This window comes from Theobroma cacao, chromosome 10 (assembly GCF_053813885.1).
Source record: "Theobroma cacao isolate CCN51 chromosome 10, ASM5381388v1, whole genome shotgun sequence".
Classification (NCBI taxonomy): Eukaryota; Viridiplantae; Streptophyta; class Magnoliopsida; order Malvales; family Malvaceae; genus Theobroma; species Theobroma cacao.
Window position 1 is genome coordinate 26,915,577 of NC_142648.1, and position 27,940 is coordinate 26,943,516.

Here is a 27,940-nt window from a genome sequence, read left to right on the forward strand (position 1 = left end):
TAATGAAATTACACTCTTGTTTGAGCAGAACATCCAAATAAATATTGAACAAGGACATCCAAAAGTGTGATGAGAATGCTTTTAATCTGAACATCAAATTAAATAAATATTAAAGCCAATACGAACTGCAAACATAAAATACAAGAAGTTTTTATTTAGACAATTAGAGCATATATTTATTTATCGATATTAGCAAATGATACAGGAAGGACGTCCAAACTCTCCTGTAGATAAGAAGAGCATCTCTTGTCGTTTCTGCGTAGAGCCTCCATAAACCACCATTTGAAAACTAAGATATACAGCCAAAAGACAGCATTCTCTCATCCACCACTACGTATACCAGTAGGTTCTCCTCTAACCCATGATCTACCCTGGGTAGAACATTTATTCTTTACAATATTATTTAAGAAAGCAAGTACATATTTAGCTTGCCACATTTATTCTTGACTAATTCCACCCCGCCATTAGCTACATACTTTGAAATTCTAACACTCCACTAGTAGCTGGAGGAAATTTTACTTGGTTATTGCCATCAGAACATTTATTCGAATATTTCGTGGGGCAGTCTCGAAGGACGACAGGCGGCTTTGCCCTTTCGAAGCATAAGCGGATCTCCTTCAATTGGAGTGTGTTACTTACTTTGCCACATGAGATTTCAGGATATTTTCCCAGTTTTGCCTTTATAGCTTCACGTATCTCTATTGCTTTATAAGGATCTTGTCGAGGCTTAACTTCTGTACCTGTTTACAAGACGAAAACAAACATATATAAAACCAGAGCTCTCCTTCTATTTATTCAGAATTTTTGCTTCTTTAATGGAAAAAGGGTTTAATAAATCATTTTCAAATGAAAATCTTTATGAACTTTATTAGAGTGTATGGTGATATATGTTTCTTACAATTGGGCTGGGACATGTTGAAATTATTTCAAATAATTTAAATAGTTTGGAAATTTACTTGGAGAGAGTTTTGCCTGTTCACCTTTAAATACAGTCACATATAATCAATGTTTTTTTTTTTTAATGGAAAAAATCCAAAAAGATTAAGTAGCTTGCAAATTAACTTCAAGAGAGTTTGACATATGATGAGCTTAAATACAGTTATAAATTATGATATTATTGAAGTTATAGTATTTAGTATTAAATTTGTGTTTATGATTTACCTTCGAGTGGCTTGTATGTAGTAGCAAGAACTAAAGCTGCGTCGAAATAATTATAAGGTTTATCAGGATAATCAGAACACATTCCATGGTATTCCCATTCATGTTGCCAAAATTCCTCATTCGTTTTCTGCGTCAAAATGCTTGGCCAAAGATCCTTTAGTTTGCCTTGGATGGGTTGCAATTCAACCTATAATTTTACATGAACAAATGAAAAAACAATAAAAGTTAAAATAACTTAAATAGGAAAATAGATGTCGACTACTTTAGTTGACATATCGAATATATCAGTAGTACATAAATTTGAAAATGAATTGCTTACCAAAATTTGATCTGGAGCCTTAGGTGTGTCATCGGTGCATTTTTTTTTATTATACGGAGGAATCGGCTTGTCATCTTCAACAGATTGTGGCCATAAACCATGGACTGTAAAAGTACCGGGGATTTGTGTCCGGCACTGGGAAGTGGCACAAACCGAAGGTGGCCATTGTAGACTGAGTTTGTAGAAGAAATCAGGGTAATCAGTCTGACTAGAAACTAGCAAGCTCAATGTGGTTAAGACAGCTGCAACAAGTAAGTGCCTCTGCATTTTTACACTCAAGATCAAGATGCTAATAAGTACTCTACATTAATTCAATGTCTGCAAGGGTTTTTATAAGTACTTTGAGTCATGGTATGGTCAGCCAAAACTGAGAAATCCCAGAAAAAAAAAAGGGAAATGACTACTCTGCCCATAATTATGAATGAAGGTTCAATAGAGAAAAATGATGAAAACCACATCATTTTGCACCCATCAATTACCTTTTGCCACATCAAAATTATATTGAATTTCTTTTGTTATCTTTTTTTTTTTGAAAGGCATGAAAATATCATTTCTTTTGTTATCTTGGACCATGGAAACAATCAAATTAAAAAGTTATCAAACTAATTTACTAAAATACAAAATATCAAACATCAAATAATTGGCTAATATTGTTTCTCTTTGACACTTAAGACAAAAAATAATTGGCTAATATCTGGACGATAATGTGAAAAACGAGTTAATGAAAATCCAATAGCAATAAAGTTAGGGAATAATTATGATGGAGATATCTATAAAACCTACTCTTCTTCTTGGCACCAAGACAAAAAATTTTATTTGTTTTCTTTCTGAATTTATCTCTTTTCTTAATAGTACAAAAACAGATCATATATAGGACATGATTAAAGCATCACCGGTCTGTTCAAAGGAGATTCCTCAAATCTTAAACAAATTCTTTGTAGGAACGCTTTCCAGCATTACCAACAAAGAAAGCATTGGACTTTAGGCAGAACTGTAATTTTCCAAATAGAAGAATACCAAACCTTATGACATTCCCCGAACACACTCATAGTTTTCTTTTACTTCTATCATATCTGTATAGTATTAACTATTAAGAATGAATATCAAGATAATTATGTTTCAAATCACCATTTGTTTCTCTTCACCATTTAGTTGGATACGGGGCTGGCTGACATGGCCAATTTGAATTTCAAAATACCTGGGAAAAGCGTAAAACTTTTAGGAAACAATGTGAGCAGTAGTATTAGAAGTAGGAAAAAGAAAATTCAAATATAATCAATAATATTTTACTATATACTTGTGTTGTTGATAGACATAAGTAGCACTCCATCACCATAGTTTGGGTATCCCTAAAGGCCTGATGGCACGTTTAGTATGGGGAATCGCTAAGCCATTCTTCTCTTATTTCTTTCACTTTTTTATTCCTTTGTTTGGTTGCATTTTACAGTTGAGAATAGCCATTCCAAAAAATGGATATTCCCAAAAAAGGGACTTACTCATTCCCCTCTCTTCCTCATTATTAGCCATTCCATGGCTGATGGAATAGAGCAAAAATATCATTGGATGAAAATGTCCCTGTTTAATAGAAATAATTACAACCCTACCCCTATATAAATTTTTTTCCTTTTTTTTCTCCCCTCTCTTCCTCGTCCATCTCTCCCTTTCTCCCACCTTTCTGCTACTGCCACCACCTTTCTTGCTTCGTCCTTCACTACCCCTGATACAACATTTTTATTTTTTATTGGAAATATATTAATAATTTTTTTATTTATAGTTTTTCATTGTCTTTATTAGTTATGATTGTATATGTATATTAATCTTTGACTAGACTATACAACATGTATATATGCATACATGTATCGATTTTCTATAAATAAGAGGTGATTATATTATTGTACATATACTTATAATATTATATCATTATATGAATATTATATATATATATATATATATATATATATATATATATATATATATACTTTCATTAAAGAATAAACCATATATGTATATATATGACAGAAAAATATGTTATTATATATATACTCTCATAAATAATTAAGAGGTGACTAAATTATTGTACATAATAAATATGATATAATATATATATACACACACACACACACTATATCATGATATCATGATATCATTATATGAATTATATTAACCATATATATATATAGTTATAATCTTAAATTAATAAATGAATACTATATATATAGAAGAATAATATATTAATATTATTATATATAAAATTAATTTCATAAAAGAAGACCATAGATTTCTATATCTGCACTTTTCACAAAAGAATAAATATGTTATTAGTATTATATATAAATACTTTCATAATTAACATATGATATCATTATATTAATTATATAAGCTTTACAGCTATAAATTTTTATAAAAAAATACTATATATATATATATACATATATAAAATATTATGTACTTTCATAAAGAAAAATAAACCATATATGTAAGCATGTATATTTGTATATGTAATATCATAAATGAAGACAATATATATATATGTATATATATCATTTCCCAATGATCTCCATGAGAAGTATTAATAAAGAGGACTTGACAACAAAAAGAATTGGAGGAATAAAAACCATTGAGGGTCCATTTCCAGATAAGTTTTTCCTACAAATAAAACTTTATCAATCACCTGTTCAGCTAGAAGTGAAATAAAACTGTCCCATTGTCTCAACACAGCAAATATCTGCCTTCCCTATGCTTCTCAGTTTTCACATTTGTCACAAAAATTATGGATGAATCTTGATTCTACGTACCCATAAGGATAAGTTACAAGTGGTCCTTTTGGCTTAATGTAAAAAAATTTGGTGGCAAGCTTAATTGTTAGCATATTTCTTAATTATATTGGCTGCTATAACAATGCGAATGAGCCACTTACTGGCTGCTGCTGCAACAGTGACCTTACTATATAAATTCTTGATAGAATTTCGTTAGTGATTAGTTAACGATATTGATCTGGAAATGTTAAATTTTTAAAAGTATTAGTATTAATCAAAACTTAATTTCTAAAATGTCAGCAATGAAAATAAAATATTTTATAAATTTGAGTGATCATCAATATAATTTACTCGAAAACATAAATTGATGCTCAACTCCATTTAGGTATTTAATATTGGATATGATTAGAAATTTTAAAATAAACGAAATGAGGACAATTTATAAGATATTGAGAGAAATTTCTCTTATTGTGTAGTTCAAGACTCAAGGTTTAAGTCTGTAAAAAAATTATAAATTTCTTTAGTTTTTGCTATTAATATATAACACGTGAAATTATGAAAAATGCACGTGATCATCAATGTTCCCACAAATTGAAAGAGAATAGTAAGACTGACTTGACTGTAAGCTCAAATAATGGAGATATTTATTGTCCTTTGTGAGTTTTCTTTTTGTACTCAAAGACATGAAAGAGAAAACACATAATTATTTTTTTATCTTGTGAATAAGTTAGATAGATATATATCCATCATAATTCTTCCTGAACCTTATCGCTATTGGATTCATTCACTCGTGTTTCACATTTGTAATTGAGGCCATTTATAGTTTTTGTTTTTGTTTTTTTTTTTTCAGGTGTGAAAGAGGAAATGTGATATTTTGTCTTTTAGTCAATTTGTTTGATAACAATTTAATATGATTGTTTCCATGTCCAAGGCAACAAAGAGAATGTGCCTTCTTACTTCTCAAATTTTCCATAAAACATACAGTGTAAATTAACCATGCACAGGCACTTATAGACAGACCTAGCTAATTATTGTTTTTGTTTTTGTTTTTTTTTTTTCTCTAAGAACACATTATTCACCTTATAATCGAGGTATTAGCTAATTATTATGATTTTTATTTTTTGCTTAAAAATTTTTTTGATTGATATTTATGTTATTTATCTTTTATTTATTTTATAAAAAAATAAATAACAAAAATATCAATCAAATAGAATTTTAGAATAAAAAACAAAATATGCATGTGAACACTAGTTGATTTTTGTTTTTTTAGTGAATTTATTGATAACAAGACAACGAAGGAAATAATGATAGTTATCGGCTTTTAATAATAAAATAAGAATTAAATTCAATGAAATTAGTAAAAGGACTAAATTATGAAAGATAAATTTATCTTTGAAAGGCGAAACTTTGTCCGAAAGGTGAAATTTCATAATATTATTATGAAAAAGATACAATCGTTAAAAATTATAATAAATAGAGATAATAAAAACCTCAAAATGGATAGACGTGTGACACACAAACAAGAGAAAAAAAAAAACTCAGTCAAACCTGAAAGATAAAGGCAATATCAATTAATAAATTGGGATTTAATGACGAACATAGTTACTAATTAAGACCAAGGAAATTTGAGACATGGTGTCTTCAAGTTATAATACAAATTTATGTATATCTTTATATATAAAGATATAAAGGAGAAAATGGGAGTGTCGTATTTGATGAAAATATGTTTGTCTTTGGAAAAGGGACAAAAACAGGGAATTTGAGGCACCCAACAGAATATTTCGATCAAAAAACAAGGTCAACATTTTTTCATGTACATAACTACAAATCCTAGGTGCAGGAGAGGTATCTTTTCATGTGCGGCTTAAATTCATTGAATTTTTGCACACACAAATACATGTGTAAGAATTGAAGAATAAAAGATAAAATTTCAATCTTATTTTGCCATAATGCTTGAAAAAATATTTTCAATTATTTTTGAAAGTTTGAATAAATTTTTATTTTTTTATTATATTTAATTAAATCTTTAAACAAGTGGCATTTTGATTAATAATAATTAATCAACCGTTAGTCATAAAAACTTATTTAGTTCAAAATAAACATATAACAACTTGATTGAACTTAATAAAAGAATATGAATTTATTTGAATTTTTCTGAATAGTTTAAGGGTTTTTTTAAACATTATACCTTCATTTTTTTTTATTTAGAGAGAGGGGTAGGATTGGAATCATAAATCAATGAAAAATTGTATAAATAGTATAAATAATTGTTTCCATGTTTAACACAAAATTTGCCTTCCACGTGTCAAGTTGGATTAATTTTTAATTTAGGCCATACACATAAGATAAAAAATTATTATTTTTTTTGTTTTTTAAATTTTCCTAGTTAATTCGAATGCACAAAGTTGCTATAAAAAGCCTTGCATAGAAGCACTCTTGGCAAGCTTAATTACTTAGCCTCTTCCTGTGGTAACAGTGCATTGGCACTTGTTAGTTGCTGCTGTCTTAGCCACCTTGCTAGCTTCAGCTACGTCTGACTTTGCCTTTTACAAGCTCAGTCTGATATGGCCACCTTCTGCTTGTAATACTGGAATCGAATGTAGCAAGCCCATCCCCAGCATTTTGGATGTCCTTTTTTATTAATTTTGTCGTAATACAATAAATTCTGTTAAATTATCTATGAAGCAACTTACAATATAAATTAACCTCTTCAAAATATGTATTTAAATATAAAAAATTTAAATAGAACTTATAGCTGTTTACTACTTGAATTGCTTAAGAATTTAGCACTAAAAGCGTAATGTCATTATTGATTATCCTTAAATCAGTACTTAATATTATTATATATAAAATTAATTTCATAAAAGAAGACCATAGATTTCTATATCTGCACTTTTCACAAAAGAATAAATATGTTATTAGTATTATCTATAAATACTTTCATAATTAACATATGATATCATTATATTAATTATATAAGCTTTACAGCTATAAATTTTTATAAAAAAATACTATATATATATATATATACATATATAAAATATTATGTACTTTCATAAAGAAAAATAAACCATATATGTAAGCATGTATATTTGTATATGTAATATCATAAATGAAGACTATATATATATATATATATGTATCATTTCCCAATGATCTCCATGAGGAGTATTAATAAAGAGGACTTGACAACAAAAAGAATTGGAGGAATAAAAACCATTGAGGGTCCATTTCCAGATAAGTTTTTCCTACAAATAAAACTTTATCAATCACCTGTTCAGCGAGAAGTGAAATAAAACTGTCCCATTGTCACAACACAGCAAATATCTGCCTTCCCTATGCTTCTCAGTTTTCACATTTGTCACAAAAATTATGGATGAATCTTGATTCTACGTACCCATAAGGATAAGTTACAAGTGGTCCTTTTGGCTTAATGTAAAAAAATTTGGTGGCAAGCTTAATTGTTAGCATATTTCTTAATTATATTGGCTGCTATAACAATGCAAATGAGCCACTTACTGGCTGCTGCTGCAACAGTGACCTTACTATATAAATTCTTGATAGAATTTCGTTAGTGATTAGTTAACGATATTGAGTTGGAAATGTTAAATTTTTAAAAGCATTAGTATTAATTAAAACTTAATTTCTAAAATGTCAGCAATGAAAATAAAATATTTTATAAATTTGAGTGATCATCAATATAGTTTACTCGAAAACATAAATTGATGCTCAACTCCATTTAGGTATTTAATATTGGATATGATTAGAAATTTTAAAATAAACGAAATGAGGATAATTTATAAGATATTGAGGGAAATTTCTCTTATTGTGTAGTTCAAGACTCAAGGTTTAAGTCTGTAAAAAAATTATAAATTTCTTTACTTTTTGCTATTAATATATAAGACGTGAAATTATGAAAAATGCACGTGATCATCAATGTTCCCACAAATTGAAAGAGAATAGTAAGACTGACTTGACTGTGAGCTCAAATAATGGAGATATTTATTGTCCTTTGTGAGTTTTCTTTTTGTACTCAAAGACATGAAAGAGATAACACATAATTATTTTTTTATCTTGTGAATAAGTTAGATAGCTATATCTCCATCATAATTCTTCATGAACCTTATCGCTATTGGATTCATTCACTGGTGTTTCACATTTGTAGTTGAGGCCATTTATAGTTTTTGTTTTTGTTTTTTTTTTCAGGTGTGAAAGAGGAAATGTGATATTTTTTCTTTTAGTCAATTTGTTTGATAACAATTTAATATGATTGTTTCCATGTCCAAGGCAACAAAGAGATGTGCCTTCTTACTTCTCAAATTTTCCATAAAAAAGACAGTGTAAATTAACCATGCACAGGCACTTATAGACAGACCTAGCTAATTATTGTTTTTGTTTTTGCTTTTTATTTCTCTAAGAACACATTATTCACCTTATAATCGAGGTATTAGCTAATTATTATGATTTTTATTTTTTGCTTAAAATTTTTTTGATTGATATTTATGTTATTTATCTTTTATTTATTTTATAAAAAAATAAATAACAAAAATACCAATCAAATAGAATTTTAGAATAAAAAACAAAATATGCATGTGAACACTAGTTGATTTTTGTTTTTTTAGTGAATTTATTGATAACAAGACAACGAAGGAAATAATGATAGTTATCGGCTTTTAATAATAAAATAAGAATTAAATTCAATGAAATTAGTAAAAGGACTAAATTATGAAAGATAAAATTGTCTTTGAAAGGCGAAACTTTGTCCAAAAGGCAAAATTTCATAATATTATTATGAAAAAGGCACAATCGTTAAAAATTATAATAAATAGAGATAATAAACACCTCAAAACGGATGGATGTGTGACACACAAACAAGGGAAAAAAAAATTCAGACAAACCTGGAAGATAAAGGCAAGATCAATTAATAAATTCGGATTTAATGACGAACATAGTTACTAATTAAGACCAAAGAAATTTGAGACATGCTGTCTTCAAGTTATAATACAAATTTATATATATCTTTATATATAAAGATATAAAGGAGAAAATGGGAGTGTCGTATTTAATGAAAATATGTTTGTCTTTGGAAAAAGGGACAAAAACAGGGAAATTGAGGCACCCAACAGAATATTTCGATCAAAAAACAAGGTCAACATTTTTTCATGTACATAACTACAAATCCTAGGTGCAGGAGAGGTATCTTTTCATGTGCGGCTTAAATTCATTGAATTTTTGCACACACAAATACATGTGTAAGAATTGAAGAATAAAAGATAAAATTTCAATCTTATTTTGCCATAATGCTCGAAAAATAATTTTCAATTATTTTTGAAAGTTTGAATAAATTTTTATTTTTTTATTATATTTAATTAAATCTTTAAACAAGTGGCATTTTGATTAATAATAATTAATTAACCGTTAGTCATAAAAACTTATTTAGTTCAAAATAAACATATAACAACTTGATTGAACTTAATAAAAGAATATGAATTTATTTGAATTTTTCTGAATAGTTTAAGGGTTTTTTTAAACATTATACCTTTCATTTTTTTTTATTTAGAGAGAGGGGTAGGATTGGAATCATAAATCAATGAAAAATTGTATAAATAGTATAAATAATTGTTTCCATGTTTAACACAAAATTTGCCTTCCACGTGTCAAGTTGGATTAATTTTTAATTTAGACCATACACATAAGATAAAAAATTATTTTTTTTTTGTTTTTTAAATTTTCCTAGTTAATTCGAATGCAGAAAGTTGCTATAAAAAGCCTTGCATAGAAGCACTCTTGGCAAGCTTAATTACTTAGCCTCTTCTTGTGGTAACAGTGCATTGGCACTTGTTAGTTGCTGCTGTCTTAGCCACCTTGCTAGCTTCAGCTACGTCTGACTTTGCCTTTTACAAGCTCAGTCTGATATGGCCACCTTCTGCTTGTAATACTGGAATCGAATGTAGCAAGCCCATCCCCAGCATTTTGGATGTCCTTTTGTATTAATTTTGTCGTAATACAATAAATTCTGTTAAATTATCTATGAAGCAACTTACAATATAAATTAACCTCTTCAAAATATGTATTGAAATATAAAAAATTTAAATAGAACTTATAGCTGTTTACTACTTGAATTGCTTAAGAATTTAACACTAAAAGCGTAATGTCATTATTGATTATCCTTAAATCAGTACTTAATTTAAATATAAGAACTAAAATTTTTAAAATTGGCACAGAAGGACCAAAAAGGTGAAATTGAAATACTGAAATGACTAAAGTCAATCTTCGACAAAAAAAAAAAAATTGAAATTCTATTGCTTACGGTGTTTTTACTTCCATCACCATTTACTTAGTAAAGCAACATTCTTATGCACAAGATTGGCGATGCGGCGGAGGCAGGGTCGCCACCCATCAAATTTTAATTTTTATTATTATATATATAACTTGATATATATAAAATGATTATTTTTATAATTACTTTTTAATTATTCTTCATGTAAAATCCTTATTGCACGTTTGGGATAGCTATTCCCCTTCTATTTCCAGCCATTTGTTGTAACTTTGTTTGGTTTAATAGTGCAACAAAGAATAGGAATTCCTCAGTAATATCTATTCTTTAAACTGGGTAAAAAGTCCTCTTCAGCTATACTCGATTCTCCTCTTGGTATTATTCATTTCATGTCTCATGGAATAGCTGTGAAACTTGTAATGACTAAATTACCCCTCTTAGATTTACAAAATTACAACCTTATTCATATAAAACATTGTTTCTCTCTCTTCCTCCTTTCCCTCTTGCTCTCAGCCGCTCTACCACGGTTGAGTTGCTTCTCTCATTCTCTCTCTAACTTGCACTCATCATTGGAACCAAACGATGGTGGCGACGACAACGATTTCACGATCGAATATGATTGGAAAGTGTCGATTTAGTACTTTTCGACAAAATTCAATCGAAAAATTGCTAGATTTGGCACTCCACAGCCAGATTTGTCCACCGAAAGCACCGGATCTGGTGCTTCCAGACTTGAACCCACGGTTGGATCTAGCACTCCACAGTCAGATCCAACTGCGGGAAGCGCCGATCTGGCGCCCTAGTGGCCAAATCTGACCACGTGGTGCACCAAATTGGCATTTCATTACACCGGTCACCTTTTTGGTGGCCGGCCCATGAAGAAGAAGAAAGGAAAAAGGAAAAAAATAAAAAAGAAAAAATTATTTATAAGTTATAAAAAATTAATATTTTAAAATATTATTTTTCATATATAATTTAAACATTATTAATATTAATATGATTAAAATATTAAAATCTTAATGTTTTATTTATTAAATTATTAATATATATAATAAAGGGTATTTTTATCTTTTTATTTTCTATTCATTTTTTATTCCAAAGTTATTGTTACCAACCAAACACTGCAATAAGTCATAATAATTATTCCTGCTCTATTCCATTCGTTATACCAAACTACATAATACATATTCTATTATATTCTCATCTCATTCTATTCCTATGTAATAGCTATTCTATTCTATTCTTGTCTATTCTGCGAACCAAACATGCTATTAGTTCTTTACGCTTAGTCCTCCATTTTTTTTTATTGACACACCATCTTTTGCTTGACTTTGGTCATATTACTATTGGTTTCACCCCATCCCACAAGAAAGATCTCAATTTTTCTAACTGATTGATCACTCACTTTAGTGCTTGGAAAACTGAAAGATAATATAAAGGAATAGTCTTTTACACTTCAATCGGACTCATCAGTTTTTTGGTCTTTGTTCCGATTTGCCCATGTATTGACATTGTTTTGACACAACTGTATCTCTCTAATTCTGGAACTCATCAGTTTTTTTGTCTTAGAGCCAATTAGGAGAGTAAATTTTACGTTCAGATCTCTCAATCATAATTCTTCAAAGTTGTTATAAAAACGCTTTGCATGGAAGTAGTTTAAGGATCTCATCACAGTTTATAATAGAAATTCGAGACTTGGCGTCCTCAATTTATAATAGAAATTAATCAGGTATAAATGTTTTTGACATTAATTAATAACTTGTGAAAATTACGGATATCAGTCAAATTAAAATAACGTACACATATAATGATATAAGGACAACAATATATTCAGTGTCCTATGTAATTAAATATCCTGGAACTTATATTTGTCTTTGAATGGATAAAGTCTAGAAACTTGAGACACCCAACTCAATTGTATTTTAAACAACACACACCAGATTTTATTGAAGTACTAGACTCGAAATACAGGTAGAACCATCCACAATGCCAATGGCCAGTAGTAAAACCAAGTACATAGCTTTAAGAGTGTAGCAATTTATATGCTATTAAGCAAGTACAAAGCTTGCTAATCGTAAATTCGAAAGAGAAATAGATTGAGAATTCAAACCTTCAACCTTAATCTTCCTACACGGATGGGTCCAAGCCTGAGTTGGTTATTTATAATATTACTAATTCTCGACACCCCCACTAGATAAAAACAACTTCATAATTCGTCGTTATATGTAGCTTCAGTGGGAAGAGGGGGCAACCTTACACGGTCAGTCGGCTGTTTACAAATTTTACCATCCCATCTCTTGGGGCAGTCCATAAAAACGGGGGGTGGCTTGGCCCTTAACATTTTAAAGCAGAAACGAAATTCCTTCAGCTGAAGCCCATTTTTAGCCCGACTACATGCAATTTGAGGATATGCTCTCACACTCACATGTTGCTTGACAGCTTCTAATATGGTTCCCAGTTCATGTAGTTTATCTCCAGGTTGAATTCCCATAACTGGTTGGACGAAGGAAGCAAAAGATATGATCAATATTTGGAGAAAAAACTAAGGCATATATAATACCTGTGTATGCTGAATTTTTCTTGAATGTGATAACCTATAATTCACTTGGTAAATTTTCTTGATTAAGCTAATTTAGATTTTAATAACAAAATCAATCCTATAGAAAAAAGGGTTTGGTAAATCATTTTCAAATGAAAATCTTTATGAACTTCATAAGAGCGTATGGTGATATATGTTTCTTACAATTGGGTTGGGACATGTTGAAATTATTTCAAATAATTTAAATGGTTTGCAAATTTACTTGGACAGAGTTTTGCATGTTCACCTTTAAATACAGTCACATATAATCAATGTTTTTTTTAATGTAAAAAATCCAAAAAGATTAAGTAGCTTGCAAATTAACTTCAAGAGAGTTTGGCATATGATGAGCTTAAATAAATTTATAAACTATTATATTATTGAAGTTATAGTATTTAGTTTAAATTTGTGTTTATGATTTACCTTCAAGTGGATTGTATCTAGTAGTAAGATCTAAAGCTGCGGTGAAATAATCACGAGGTTTATTAGGATAATCAGAACACATTCCATGTTTTTCCATTCATGTCACCAAAATGCCACATTCGTTGTCTGCTTCAAAAGGCTTGGCCAAAGTTCATTTAGTTGGTCTTGGATGGGTTACAATGGAACCTGTGATTTTACATAAACAAATCAATAAACAATAAGAATTGAAGTAGCTTAATTAGGAAAGTAGATGTTGACTACTTTAGTTGACATATCGAATATATCAGTAGTACATAAATTTGAAAATGAATTGCTTACCAAAATTTGACGTGGAGCCGTAGGTATGACATCGGTGCATTTTTTTTTATTATATGGAGGAACCAGTCTGTCATTTGTAACAAATTGTGGCCATAAACCATGGATTGTAAAAGTTCGGGGGATGGGTGACCCGCACTGGGAAGGGCCACAAACCGAAGGTGGCCATTGGAGACTGAGTTTGTAGAAGAAATCAGTCTGACCTGAAACTAGCAAGCTCAATGTGGCTAAGACAGCAGCAACAAGCAAGTGCCTCTGCATCTTCACACTCAAGATGAAGATGCTAATAAGTAGTTTACATCAATTCAATGTCTGCAAGGGTTTTTATAGCTACTTTGAGTCAAGGTATGGTCAGCCAAAACTTAAAAAACCCAAAAAAGAAAAAAGGAAATGACTACTCTGCCCATAATTATGAATTAAGGTTCAATACAGAAAAATGATGAAAACCCCATCATTTTGCACCCATCAATTATATTTTGCTACATCAAAACTATATTGAATTTCTTTTGTTATCTTGGACCATGGAAACAATCAAATTAAAATGTTATCAAACTAATTTACTAAAAAACAAAATATCGAATATCAAAACCTCCATTATTTCTCTTTTACACGTAGACAAAAAATAATTGGTTAGTATGTCGACTACAATGTGAAAAACGAGTTAATGAAAATCCAATAGCAATAAGGTTAAGGAATAGTTATGATGGAGATAACTACAAAACCTACTCTTCTTCTTGGTACCAAGACAGAAATTTTTATGTGTTTTCTTTCTGAATTTATCTCTTTTCTTGATAGTACAAAAACAGATCATATGTAGGACATCATTATTCTCTTTCAAATTTTTGAGGGCATTGAAGATCAAGTGCTTTATTGTTCATAATTTCAAGTGCTATTTTATATATTAATGACAAGAGCTAAAAAAAAGTTTACAATTAGTTTTAAAGCTTTAAGACTTGAAATACACAAAATTCTCACTTATATCTTATAAACCTTGTCTTGAATTTCATTCTAGATTTCGACCAAACTTTCAAGATTAAGTTTTAAGATTTAATTGCTAAAACATAATGCAGATACCCAGGAAAAATTAATTTTGAGAAGAAAGGAGATGTTTTTAGTTTGCCATTGACCCTGTTGAATATTAAGAGTGTGTTTTTTTATTTGGTCTCTGGTGTGGAAGCCTAAGGTTTTGGCGATGTTCTTGTTTCCAAAAGTTAAGAAAATTCAAAGCAAACTAACAAAGAAAGAAAGAACTATAAGAAAATTATTTCAGCCATTACTGACTGAAATTCCGTCAGCTATTTGGTCCATAAGTTTATTGTGTTATCAATTGTATGTTTCGTTGGTAATTTCGTTAGTATATTTTGTCAATAGGAATTCTTATTGACAGTCTTTTGGTTACTAAAAAAATTGGACTTAATGCATTAGTGACATCCATGTCACTAATAAAAATTTGAGTTTTATTGACAGATTTCATTTCGTCGATAATGATCTGTTAAAAATCGTCGATGGACTACGGATTGATTTTTGATCAAACTGTGACATGCACACTACCAACAGAAAAAAGTTCCATTGTTAATAGGTCGATAATTCTTACTTTTCAAATATATATATTGTTGAGAAACTATGGAATTGTCTCTAAAGAATTGCCCAAGATCTAACCCAATCAATAGAATAAAAAAAGAAAGAAATCAAGCACACCCACAAGAACATAAGAATTTACGTGATTCGGTTTTTTGATGACCTACGTCCACGGGTACAGCAACAGAGAAAAATCCACTAAGAGAAAAATCAGGAGATTACAAGAACAGTCTCAAACTCATAACCCTTATCCCACGTACACCTAAATCACTCTCTCTAAATTTAGATGATGATTATTCTTTAACCCATAGGATCCTTTTATAGTGCCAAATACAATAACCTTATCCTAATAGAATTAGAAATTGTTATTCTAGTCTAACTAGATTTAAAGAGTATTTTATAAGGTATACTAATTTAATTAAAATTAAACAATCATAATTAAATCACAATTCAAGATTATCCTAACATATATATATATATATAAATAAATAAATTTTTGGTACACAATGAATAGGGAAGATGCAAAGAATGCTGACAAAAAGACTCCAAATTAATTCCATAATATGTAATGATATAAAGAAGACAATACGTCTACTGTAACTGGTTTCATCATTAGTTATTGGTTGACAGAGAATTATCGTGTTGTCCGCATATTGGAGGTGGGAAGCAAACAGTCTAGCCAAGCCAATAACTATTCCTTTAAATAGTTGTCTGTCAACTGCTCTGTACACACATGCACTGAAGGTTTCAACCACAATAGTAAACAAAAAAGGAGGATAAGGGACAATTTTGCCAGAGGTCTCTGCCCATCTCAAGCTCTCTTGTACGGGAACCATTAACCAACACATATACAGAGGCAACAGTGATACATGACATAATCAACATGCACCATTTGTCACCGAAACCCATTGACTTCATGTCAAAACGAAGAAAGCTCCACGAAACACTATCAAATGCTTTTTTGAAGTCAATTTTAGAAATGATGCCTCCATTACCATTCTTTTTCATAGTATCCACCAACTTGTTCGCTATAAATGCACAGTCAACAGGCTACTTACGTTTAATAAAGGCAAATTGGTTGATACCCACAATCTCATCAATAACTTTTCGCATTCTCAAAGCAAGTGCCTTAGCCACAATTTTGTAATGGCATTTGACCAAATTGATGGGCGATATTCATTTAATCCACTTAGATTTGCACACTTCAGGACTAAGGTATGAAAGAGACATTTATCCCTTTATCAACAACTTCGATATTTTGAAACTCTGTCACAAAACGCATGGCATCCCTTTTGATGACATCCGATTGGCTTTTGAGGAAGCTAAAATTGAAGCCATCCGGTCCCGATGCCTTGCTACCATCACAACTGCTAATAGTATAAAAAATCTCCAGCTCAGAGAAAGGAAGCTCAAGTGATTTTGCAAACTGGTTCGAAAGTTTAGCGATCCCACAGTTTAGATTTTTGAGACTAAGAACAAGCTTGAATTGATAAAGAGTTTCGAAGTGTCATGCAACCTCTTCTTTGATCTCTGTACGATCCTCAATTGTCCGACCATGGCTAATAATTTTACAAATGTAGTTCCCTTGCCTTCTCGCAGAAGCGACAATATGGAAGACCGCGTATTATGATCCCCCTCCAAGTACCATTTGATTCGGGCTTTCTGTTGCCACTGACGCTTTTCAATGCTCAAAGCTTCCATATCTCTCCTTTTAATCTTGCTAGGGCTTTACTTTTCTCAGCATCATGACCCTGCTGCTGAATTTATTGGACATATGATGCACTTCTAGGTCCAGTTCTTTTATTTTTGCACTAACATTGCCACAAACTGACTTTTGCCAAGCCTTAATATTGTTTTCGGTGTGCCTCAGTCTATGCCAAATTGTCGCCGTTCTACTGCCAAGATTTTCTATGCCTTTCCAAGTCTCCTCAAACATTTATACAAAGCTTTTCTCCTCTAACTAGTAGTTAAAGAAGCAGAATCGTTTAGGACCCCAATTTTGCTCCTTAGAACCAAGTAACATAGGGTCGTGGTCAAATTTTAAGTTGGGAGACATTTTCTGCACAAGAATCGAAAATTAATCTCTTTGTAATTTCCACTAAGATCAAGAACCTATCCAGCCAGCTAAACAGAGTATTCTCCCTATGGTCGCACAAAGTAAATCTGCCTCCCATCATAAGCATGTCAACTAAACCAACGTCCTCAATAAACCCTCCAAAATGCATCATTGAGTTATTAATATTAGTGCAACCCGTGCGTTCCTAGATTGGCCTTATTGCATTAAAATTTTCCCCCAAGCACCATAGGACGTCCCATTGATTGATCAGAACCAACAGTTCTTTCAAGAAAGACACCCTTTCCCCTTTATCATTAGGAGTGTAGATGTTGCCAATGCCATAGGTTGTGTTGCTACCTCAGAAACTACCCATTAATATAATGTACCGCCTATTAACTAATGAGTGGGTAACTTGAAAAGTATTATCTCACCTGCAAGTTAACATTCCCCCTAAGGCACCAACAGCGTCTGCTACTAGCCATTCACAACCCCCTCTGCCCCACAATTTCTCAGTTTTTTTGCAAATTCCAATCCTTTTGTTTGGTATCCTGAATCATCGAAAGGGTTGTCCTGTGCACCACTGATAGATTTCTCATCGCCCTTTCCTTCTTTGGCCTACCATCCCCTTTTATTCCAAGAAATAATGCTCATCAGAATAATTAAAACATCACAAAGAAACACGCATGAAACTTACCTCCCAAAATGGGGCTACATAGAAAATTTCACGACAACCCATTTCTAGATGCTTCCACCGCCACAAAAACACTTATCAGATCATTGTCACAGTGATCAAAGTCCATGCCTACCTCTCTACCCACAACCACTGTGTCCTCCACCTCATAGATAATAACCGCATTACGCTGGCTATGTCTTCTTCATTTATAGGGTCGTCCACCACTCTGGCATCCTCATGGGCTTTCTTATTGTTTCTAGTGACAGATCTGCTGTTACTTCTACCCCTTCCACTCTTTGCTCCCCCATTTGCACTACATTTTTAAGTACTTACAGTTAAAACCTAGATGAGTTGTTTTTATCTTTTAGTATTTAAATATTTATATATAAATTACTTTTTTGATAAATTTACTTTGACTTGGTGTTTTTGACCCCACTCTCTACGAAATTGTAAAACATTTAGTGAATTTATTAGTGTCATTAACCATATAAAGCCCTAGATAAGTAGTATATTTAATATAGATTTTTAGCAATTGTAGATTTTTAGCAATTGTCCGCCCCTGAGTTGAGGCCATTTATAGTTTTTGTTATTGTTTTTTCTTTCTAAGTGTAGTAGAGGAATGTGGATGTTGATTGTCAAGGATTTTAATAATAACTTTGAATGTTATGCTTATGAAAATAAAAAAAAAAAACTTTTTTTTGCTTGAATAAGTACATTTTATTAATAAAAAGTAAACTTCACAATCCAATATTTGAACTGGAAGAGAAAGCATAACTCACCAGAAACAACACTCAAAACAAAAGGGCTTATAGGAATTCAGCTTTCTAGAATGTCAGATAGGCTTAATGGAACAAATAGACTTTCCGTAATGTGGCAGGTTGCATTGGTTCTTTGGTCAGAGTGGGTGAGGAAACCAGGAAACTGAAATCCTTTGATAGAGTTATTCTGCAAGTGCTAACCGAAGATGACAAAACCATCCAGACATTGATAGAACTGTGTGAGCTGTACTAAGCTCTTTATTTAATGAAATGACACTCTTGTTTGAGCAGGACATCCAAAAGTGTGATGAGAATGCTTTTAATCTGAACATCAAATTAAATAAATATTAAAGACAATACGAACTGCAAACATTAAATACAATAAGTTTTTATTTAGACAAGTAGAGCATATGTTTATTTATCGATATTAGCAAATGATACAGGAAGGACGTCCAAACTCTCCTGTAGATAAGAAGAGCATCTCTTGTCGTTTCTGCGTAGAGCCTCCATAAACCACCATTTGTAAACTAAGATATACAGCCAAAAGACAGCATTCTCTCATCCACCACTACATATACCAGTACGTTCTCCTCTAACCCATGATCTACCGTAAGTAGAGCATTTATTCTTTACAATATTATTTAAGAAAGCAAGTACATATTTAGCTTGCCACATTTATTCTTTACTAATTCCACCCCGCCATTAGCTACATACTTTAAAATTCTAACACTTCACTAGTAGCTGGAGGAAATTTTACTTGGTTATCGTCATCAGAACATTGATTCGAGTATTTCGTGGGACAGTCTCGAAGGACGACAGGCGGCTTTGCCCTTTCGAAGCATAAGCGGATCTCCTTCAATTGGATTGTGTTACTAACTTTGCCACATGAGATTTCAGGATATTTTCCCAGTTTTGCCTTGATAGCTTCACGTATCTCTATTGCTTTATAAGGATCTTGTCGAGGCTTAACTTCTGTACCTGTTTACAAGACGAAAACAAACATATATAAAACCAGAGCTCTCCTTCTATTTATTCAGAATTTTTGTTTTTTTTGATGAAAAAAGGGTTTAATAAATCATTTTCAAATGACAACTTTATAAGAGCGTATGGTGATATATGTTTCTTACAATTGGGTTGGGACATGTTGAAATTATTTCAAATAATTTAAATTGTTTGCAAATTTACTTGGACAGAGTTTTGCATGTTCACCTTTATATACAGTCACATATAATTAGTGTTTTTTTTTAATGGAAAAAATCCAAAAAGATTAAGTAGCTTGCAAATTAACTTCAAGAGAGTTTGGCATATGATGAGCTTAAATACATTTATAAACTATGATATTGTTGAAGTTATAGTATTTAGTATTAAATTTGTGTTTATGATTTACCTTCGAGTGGATTGTATGTAGTAGTAAGATCTAAAGCTGCGGTGAAATAATCATGAGGTTTATCAGGATAATCAGAACACATTCCATGTTTTTCCCATTCATGTCGCCAAAATGCCACATTCGTTGTCTGCTTCAAAAGGCTTGGCCAAAGTTCATTTAGTTGGTCTTGGATGGGTTTCAATGGAACCTGTGATTTTACATAAACAAATCAATAAACAATAAAAATTGAAATAGCTTAATTAGGAAAGTAGATGTCAGACTAATTTAGTTGACATATCGAATATATCAGTAGTACATAAATTTGAAAATGAATTGCTTACCAAAATTTGACCTGGAGCCGTAGGTGTGACATTGGTGCATTTATTAGTTGTTGGATTATAGGGAGGAACCGGTCTGTCATTTGTAACAAATTGTGGCCATAAACCATGGATTGTAAAAGTTCTGGGGATGGGTGACCCGCACTGGGAAGGGCCACAAACCGAAGGTGGCCATTGGAGACTGAGTTTGTAGAAGAAATCAGTCTGACCTGAAACTAGCAAGCTCAATGTGGCTAAGACAGCAGCAACAAGCAAGTGCCTCTGCATCTTCACACTCAAGATGAAGATGCTAATAAGTAGTTTACATCAATTCAATGTCTGCAAGGGTTTTTATAACTACTTTGAGTCAAGGTATGGTCAGCCAAAACTTAAAAAACCCAAAAAAGAAAAAAGGAAATGACTACTCTGCCCATAATTATGAATTAAGGTTCAATACAGAAAAATGATGAAAACCCCATCAATTATTTTTGCACCCATCAAAACTATATTGAATTTCTTTTGTTATCTCAGACCATGGAAACAATCAAATTAAAATGTTATCAAAATAATTTACTAAAAAACAAAATATCAACATCAAAACCTCCATTATTTCTCTTTTACACGTAGACAAAAAATAATTGGTTAGTATGTCGACTACAATGTGAAAAACGAGTTAATGAAAATCCAATAGCAATAAGGTTAAGGAATAGTTATGATGGAGATAACTACAAAACCTACTCTTCTTCTTCTTGGTACCAAGACAGAAATTTTTATGTGTTTTCTTTCTGAATTTATCTCTTTTCTTGATAGTACAAAAACAGATCATATGTAGGACATCATTATTCTCTTTGAAATTTTTGAGGGCATTGAAGATCAAGTGCTTTATTGTTCATAATTTCAAGTGCTATTTTATATATTAATGACAAGAGCTAAAAAAAAGTTTACAATTAAAAATTAAAAATAAGTTTACAATTAGTTTTAAAGCTTTAAGACTTGAAATACACAAAATTCTCACTTATATCTTATAAACCTTGTCTTGAATTTCATTCTAGATTTCGACCAAACTTTCAAGATTAAGTTTTAAGATTTAATTGCTAAAACATAATGCAGATACCCAGGAAAAATTAATTTTGAGAAGAAAGGAGATGTTTTTAGTTTGCCATTGACCTTGTTGAATATTAAGAGTGTGTTTTTTTATTTGGTCTCTGGTGTGGAAGCCTAAGGTTTTGGCGATGTTCTTGTTTCCAAAAGTTAAGAAAATTCAAAGCAAACTAACAAAGAAAGAAAGAACTATAAGAAAATTATTTCAGCCATTACTGACTGAAATTCCGTCAGCTATTTGGTCCATAAGTTTATTGTGTTATCAATTGTATGTTTCGTTGGTAATTTCGTTAGTATATTTTGTCAGTAGGAATTCTTATTGACAGAGTCTTTTGGTTACTAAAAAAATTGGACTTAATGCATTAGTGACATCCATGTCACTAATAAAAATTTGAGTTTTATTGACAGATTTCATTTCGTCGATAATGATCTGTCAAAAATCGTCGATGGACTACCAATCGATTTTTGATCAAACTGTGACATGCACACTACCAACAGAAAAAAGTTCCATTGTTAATAGGTCGATAATTCTTACTTTTCAAATATATATATATATATAAATTTTTGGTACACAATGAATAGGGAAGATGCAAAGAATGCTGACCAAAAGACTCCAAATTAATTCCATAATATGTAATGATATAAAGAAGACAATAGGTGTACTGTAACTGGTTTCATCATTAGTTAATAACATGTGAAATTTATGGATGCTCCACAAATTGTATAGAGATTTAAAGAAGACAATAAGATTGTCATATCTAATTAAAATACGTTTGTCTTTGAATAAAATGGGCAAAAACAAGGAAACTGTTTCAAACTATGAATATTATATTTCAAACTATCAATTTCATTAAATCTTCAAACAAGGAAACTGTTCTTGCGTATATGAATATTATATCTCCAATTAAATTCTTCAAACTATCAATTTCATTAAGCATATGTGATTTGTCTCATGACCTTGCTGCTTCGTCACATACCCATAATAATGCCATCCAAATCTATAGTGAATAAGGGTGCAAATAACATTGGGTTTCCATAGTTCCATCTACCAACCTATTTCATCAATGGCGTCATTTCCTTCACTAGTTTCGATCCAACATGGATTTCAACATAATAAGGAATACAATTTCCTTTTCATCCCAAACTTTTTCATTAAAAATTGTATTTTTAAAAATATTAATAACACATATAGACAGGCACTTAGACAGACCTGAACATGTCTATCAATTTGTAGTCTTGGTGGCAAAGTAGGATGGCTCCTTATAATTTCTTGTTGAAATTTTGCTAGATATGCTCCTAATTATACCTGTTAAAATGGGCTTGACCCATTGGGTCAGCTCATTTTTCATTTAATATGAGGTGGATTGGATCTGAAAATTTAAGTTTATATTTAAATCGAGCCTAAATGGGCCAGCCCACCAAATCAGTGGGTTGAGGTGGGCTGGGGCGGGTCAGTCCTATGGGTCAAAAAAATTAATAATTTTAATTAATTAAATAATTTTATATATTTAATTATATAAAATTAATAATTTAATTATCAATAATATTACTTATTTTATATATTTTAATGTGTTTAATCTTTATTTATTAAATTAATAATTTTAATTTATGAATTAAATCATAAAATAATTTTATTAATAAAAAAATTATTAAGTAAAATTATAAAAAATGAATTTCTTTTTTAAAAAAGAAATGAGCTAGCCCAACCCAGCCCATGGGCTAGCAAAGGGTGGGCTGGGTTGAGGATTTCACAACCCATATAAAAAATGGACTGACCCAACTCGACCCATATTTTTCAACCCACAAGGGCTGGGGCCGGGTTGGCCCATATTGACAGGTCTACTCCTAATGGTGGTGGCTCCGTGTTTTCCTTTCACTGATGCTCGGTGGAATTAGGATTAGTTTTTGAATATTTTGCATTCGTACTTAACAATTTAAGTTTTTTTTTTTTGAAAAGCATATGGGAATTTCACTAAGAGAAAGATTTATAAAAAACTACCTTGTAAAACCGATAGTAGTGCAAAGTCTATATAAGAAGAAATATAAAACCCTTTCTTAGTTTAACTTGCGCATAAAAAAAATAAAATTAAACCAATCCGGTTGCAATGAGATCAAACAAATGCTGAAGGTAATCTCACAAAGTTCCCCTTCACAGGATAAAATGATCTTGTGAAATAATATCAAATGATCCAAAATGTGAATCCAAATTACTTTTATTTACTAAATTAACAATTTTTTATTTTGTTTTATTCACATTTACATAGGTCAATGAGTGATTAATTTAAAACCTTCTAATGCAAATATATCACCTACTAATTTAAATCCTTTAAGAAGAGTAGTTAATTTTGCATTAATTCATGATATTATCTAATTGCTTTTTAAAATATAAAAAGATATTTTTTCCCCAATGCAATAGGGCAAACTAAAATTTAAACTAAAATTTTGAATAGTATTACAACATATGATTTTAGGTGGCTAAAGGATAATTATAAAAATAATCATACTATATATATCAAATTATATATATATATAATAATAAAAAATTAAAAATTGAGGAGTGACGGCTTCGTCGCTACATTCCATTAAGAATAGTTGGTTTTGATATTTTAATTTTTAGTAAATTTGTTTGGTAACATTTTAATATAATTGTTTTGACATCGAAGACAAGAAAGAAAATTAATTATAATTGTGATGTGGCAAAATATAATTGATGGGTGTGTAAATGATGAGGTTTTCCATATATCAACTTCGCCTTCCACAACAAGCTCATAAAAATTGAATTATAACTTTCAAAAAAAAAAATTGAAGTATAACATGTGAAAATTAGGGATGCTCATCAAATTAATTCAATATATGAAATGATATAAAGAAGACAACAAGAGTGTCGTATGTAATTCATCCATGTGAATATATGAATTACCAAGATGCAAATCATGCATTTTACTTAATTTATCATTATAGAATTTACACACACATGCACACTCTTTCTTCGAAAACAATATTATATGAGTACTCTTATCATTACAATTTTTTCAATAAACGAAAACGTGAAATTTTTTGCTGTGCAATGAATAGGGAAGATGTGAAGAATGCTGACTAAAAGACTCCATTGGTAATGGTGCACACTGACTACATACACCGACAAAGTTATCGGCAGAACATACGACTAGTAATATAATGAACTTATCGACCGAATAGTTGACAAAATTTCCATCAATAATGACCTTTTATCCCTTGGTAATATATCTTTTAATAAATTTGTTTGGTAACATTTTAATATAATTGCTTGTATGTCGAGGACGACAAAAGAAATTCATTCTAGCTGTGATGCGGCAAAATATAATTGAATGGTGCAAATTAAAATGATAGGTTTTTTCCATCATTTTGTTAACTGTTACCAACTTCGCCTGCCACAACAAACTCATATGATTATAATTCAAAATCTCCAGTTGAAGTTAATCCAATTAATTAAACACGAAACTTTTAGACATTTAGTTAAGTTTAGAAAGATAGTCAGAGGTTTTCGAGAGAGATCTTCTTTGAGGGTAGTCAACATTTCCTGAGCCATCTCGTATCAGATTATATTAATTCAAGTAATGATAACATGTGAGATTTATGGATGCTCGACAAATTGTATAGGGATATAAAGAAGACATTAGCATTGTCCTATCTACTTAAAATGCGTTTGTCTTTTTAAAAATGATCAAAAACAATATCATATAAAAATATCTTTAAACAAATTTGCTAAAATACAAAAATATCAAAAATGAAACTCTACTCGATGTTCGACATCCCCATTTCCTCTTTTACAGTTAAAAAGGGAACTATAATTAGCTGTACCTCAACTTCAATGCGAAAAACGAATGAATGAATCCAATAGCGAGAAGGTTCAGGAAGAATTAATTATGATGGAGATATCTTCTTTAACATCTTTATTTACTTTTCAATTTGTAAGGCATTGAAGATAGGGTGCATTTATTCAAAATAGTATCAAATAAATTTACAATGGAAAGTATTCCGGATTTGAATTTTGAGATGGAATGAATAAGGTCTACAGTCTAAAAAATAGTAGACGCCTTTTTCTTCTCCATGTTTTTTGCTTTTGGACGTCAGATGAGACAATAAAAAAAGGAAAGTAAGCTCTTATTGATGAATCTCATTCTAAAGTGCTTTTGATTGAGTGTCTCAATCTAGTTTGATTTAATGAGATCGACAAATTCAGAAATGATATCGATATGGTAGAATAAGTAAAAGTTAAAATTGCCCTATGATATGTATAATAATAAACAATTTAAAAGAAGGTATAAAAGAAACATAAATAAGCAAAAGTTTTCCTATGTTAAAATTTTGAAAAGGTTATATCTAATAACTTCGAGAAAGTTTCTAGTTGAGAGATTTTTTTGAATTTTGCCATGATTGTTGGAGCATCTAAGAAACATTTCGATATCAAAGGATTTTTTTTTTTTTTGGGTTCAAATGGGGTTATGGCAACACTTTTTGAGATTCTAGAGAGAGAAAGAAAGAGAGACAAAAGAGCAAAAATGGGAAGCAACTAAAGAGAGAGAGAGAAAGAAAGAAAGAGCAAACGAAGAGAGAGATATAAAAGGATTTTTATTTATTTTAAAATGATAAAATAAAATAATTAAGAAAAATTAAATTGAAAGTAGAGAGATAGAGTCCACTTAATAAGGCTAAAAAGATAACACATAATTAATTAGGTAACATTTTGAATGGGCGTTGTAAGAGTGCTAATACCTTCCTCACACGTAACTTTACTTCTAAACCTAGTTTGTTTTGAAAACTGGACCTTATTTTTTTCTAGTGAACCTAAGTCAAGCCTAAAACCTCATTAGACAAAGATCGATTCATCTAGGTGGTCAATCGCACCTAAACAAAAAACATTGATTACTAATCCTCTTATGTCAAATGGATGAGTTTTAAGACTCACACTTTGTGACAACTTGGTGACTTCACTAGAGGCTTTTGAGAGTTGAGCCAATAATTAATTATATGTTATCCTAAGCTTTAACTAATTGATTCTAATTCAATATTTTGTTTAATTTTCCTTAATATTGATTTCGATAACTTTGTTTGTATATATGTTCATTATTTAAGATTGGTATGTCCCCTTGCACACACTACACCTTTGCGTACATGCACGAACCCTCTACCTAAGCTTTGTCTTTTAAGAAAGATGTAAAGTACCCAACTCTTCTAAGGTAAAAACTTTCGTGTGGGCTTGCAAAATATTTCTACTCAAATTGAGCCTTTTCGTCAGTAACCTATGGTGGGTGAGCACTGAGGAGCCTTAGTAGTCTAGAATGAACAGCAGTGAAGAACAATTTCGAAACCTTTGACTTCATGTGAGACTATACCCAGCATATGTTAAAACCGTAAAAGGCCAAATCTAAGCAGAGCATGCCCAACCCATTGCATAAAAGAGCACCCAAAGTTAGGTACACATGATAATTAAGTACCATGAAATGCATTCATTAATGCTTTATTCATAAGCATGCATGCTTATTCATTTTGGGTTTGTAAACAGTTCGATAATTGTTAAAAATGAAATAATCATTTTATGGCAAAAGCACATTCTGAGCCATGTTTATGGTAATAAGAAGGTTAAAAAATAGCTTGACCACTGAAAATCCCGAGCCAACTTGCTCATCATTCATATAATACTCAATTGCTGGATAAGATCAGAGTCATAGAAAACAAAAAATCAAGTAGAATAGATACAGTCGAGAAAACTCAAGAGAAGAAGATGGAAAAGTTTACAAGATTAACGAAAATGATGACTTCCATTGAAGGAAAATAAGTTGTTGAAGGATCTTCTACTCAAAATACCTTTCAATCTCAAGATGAGGTTAGAAGGGAGCCTTTATATCTACCAAGACTCACTCCACCCCAAGTGCATTTCCTTCAATAGACATACCAGATGCCGAAGCCACCTAGTGGAACATATCCATTCCTTAGAATGCAACCATTCGTGGGACAATTGCCAACCCAAAGGAATACAATGCCAACTCCAAGCACAAATCCTTATGACCTAATTTCGGTGCCTGACTTGGATGATCCCATAGAGCAAGAAATATTGAAAGTAGCCTGAGTGGCATAACAGAAATATGACCACCTAGAGGAGCATTTTAGAGCTGTTGAAGGCTTGGATTTCTATACCACAACTGACGTTGTATAATTATGTTTAGTTTCCGGTGTGGTGATCCTATCCAAATTCAAAATCCCAGATTTTGAAAAGATGATA

General features: G+C 31.0%; 2 protein-coding genes and 1 pseudogene across 2 annotated transcripts; all 3 read right to left on the minus strand.

Moving 5' to 3' along the window:
• Nucleotides 1-210: 210 nt before the first annotated feature.
• Nucleotides 211-1,768, minus strand: LOC148760544 (ribonuclease S-7-like). Its single transcript, XM_088802626.1, has 3 exons — nucleotides 1,481-1,768; nucleotides 1,162-1,348; nucleotides 211-740 (listed from the first exon to the last, which is right to left on the minus strand). Exons 1-3 carry the CDS (start codon nucleotides 1,745-1,747, stop codon nucleotides 469-471), a joined length of 726 nt encoding a protein of 241 aa, XP_088658752.1. The 5' UTR covers nucleotides 1,748-1,768; the 3' UTR covers nucleotides 211-468.
• A 10,951-nt stretch (nucleotides 1,769-12,719) lies between these two features.
• LOC18587300 (ribonuclease 3-like) lies at nucleotides 12,720-14,103 on the minus strand (annotated as a pseudogene).
• Nucleotides 14,104-19,280: 5,177 nt separating this feature from the next.
• On the minus strand, nucleotides 19,281-20,882 carry LOC18587299 (ribonuclease MC-like). Its single transcript, XM_007011012.3, has 3 exons — nucleotides 20,602-20,882; nucleotides 20,282-20,468; nucleotides 19,281-19,872 (listed from the first exon to the last, which is right to left on the minus strand). The coding sequence occupies exons 1-3, from the start codon at nucleotides 20,863-20,865 to the stop codon at nucleotides 19,610-19,612; spliced, it is 714 nt and encodes a 237-aa protein (XP_007011074.3). The 5' UTR covers nucleotides 20,866-20,882; the 3' UTR covers nucleotides 19,281-19,609.
• Between the last annotated feature and the right edge of the window lie 7,058 nt (nucleotides 20,883-27,940).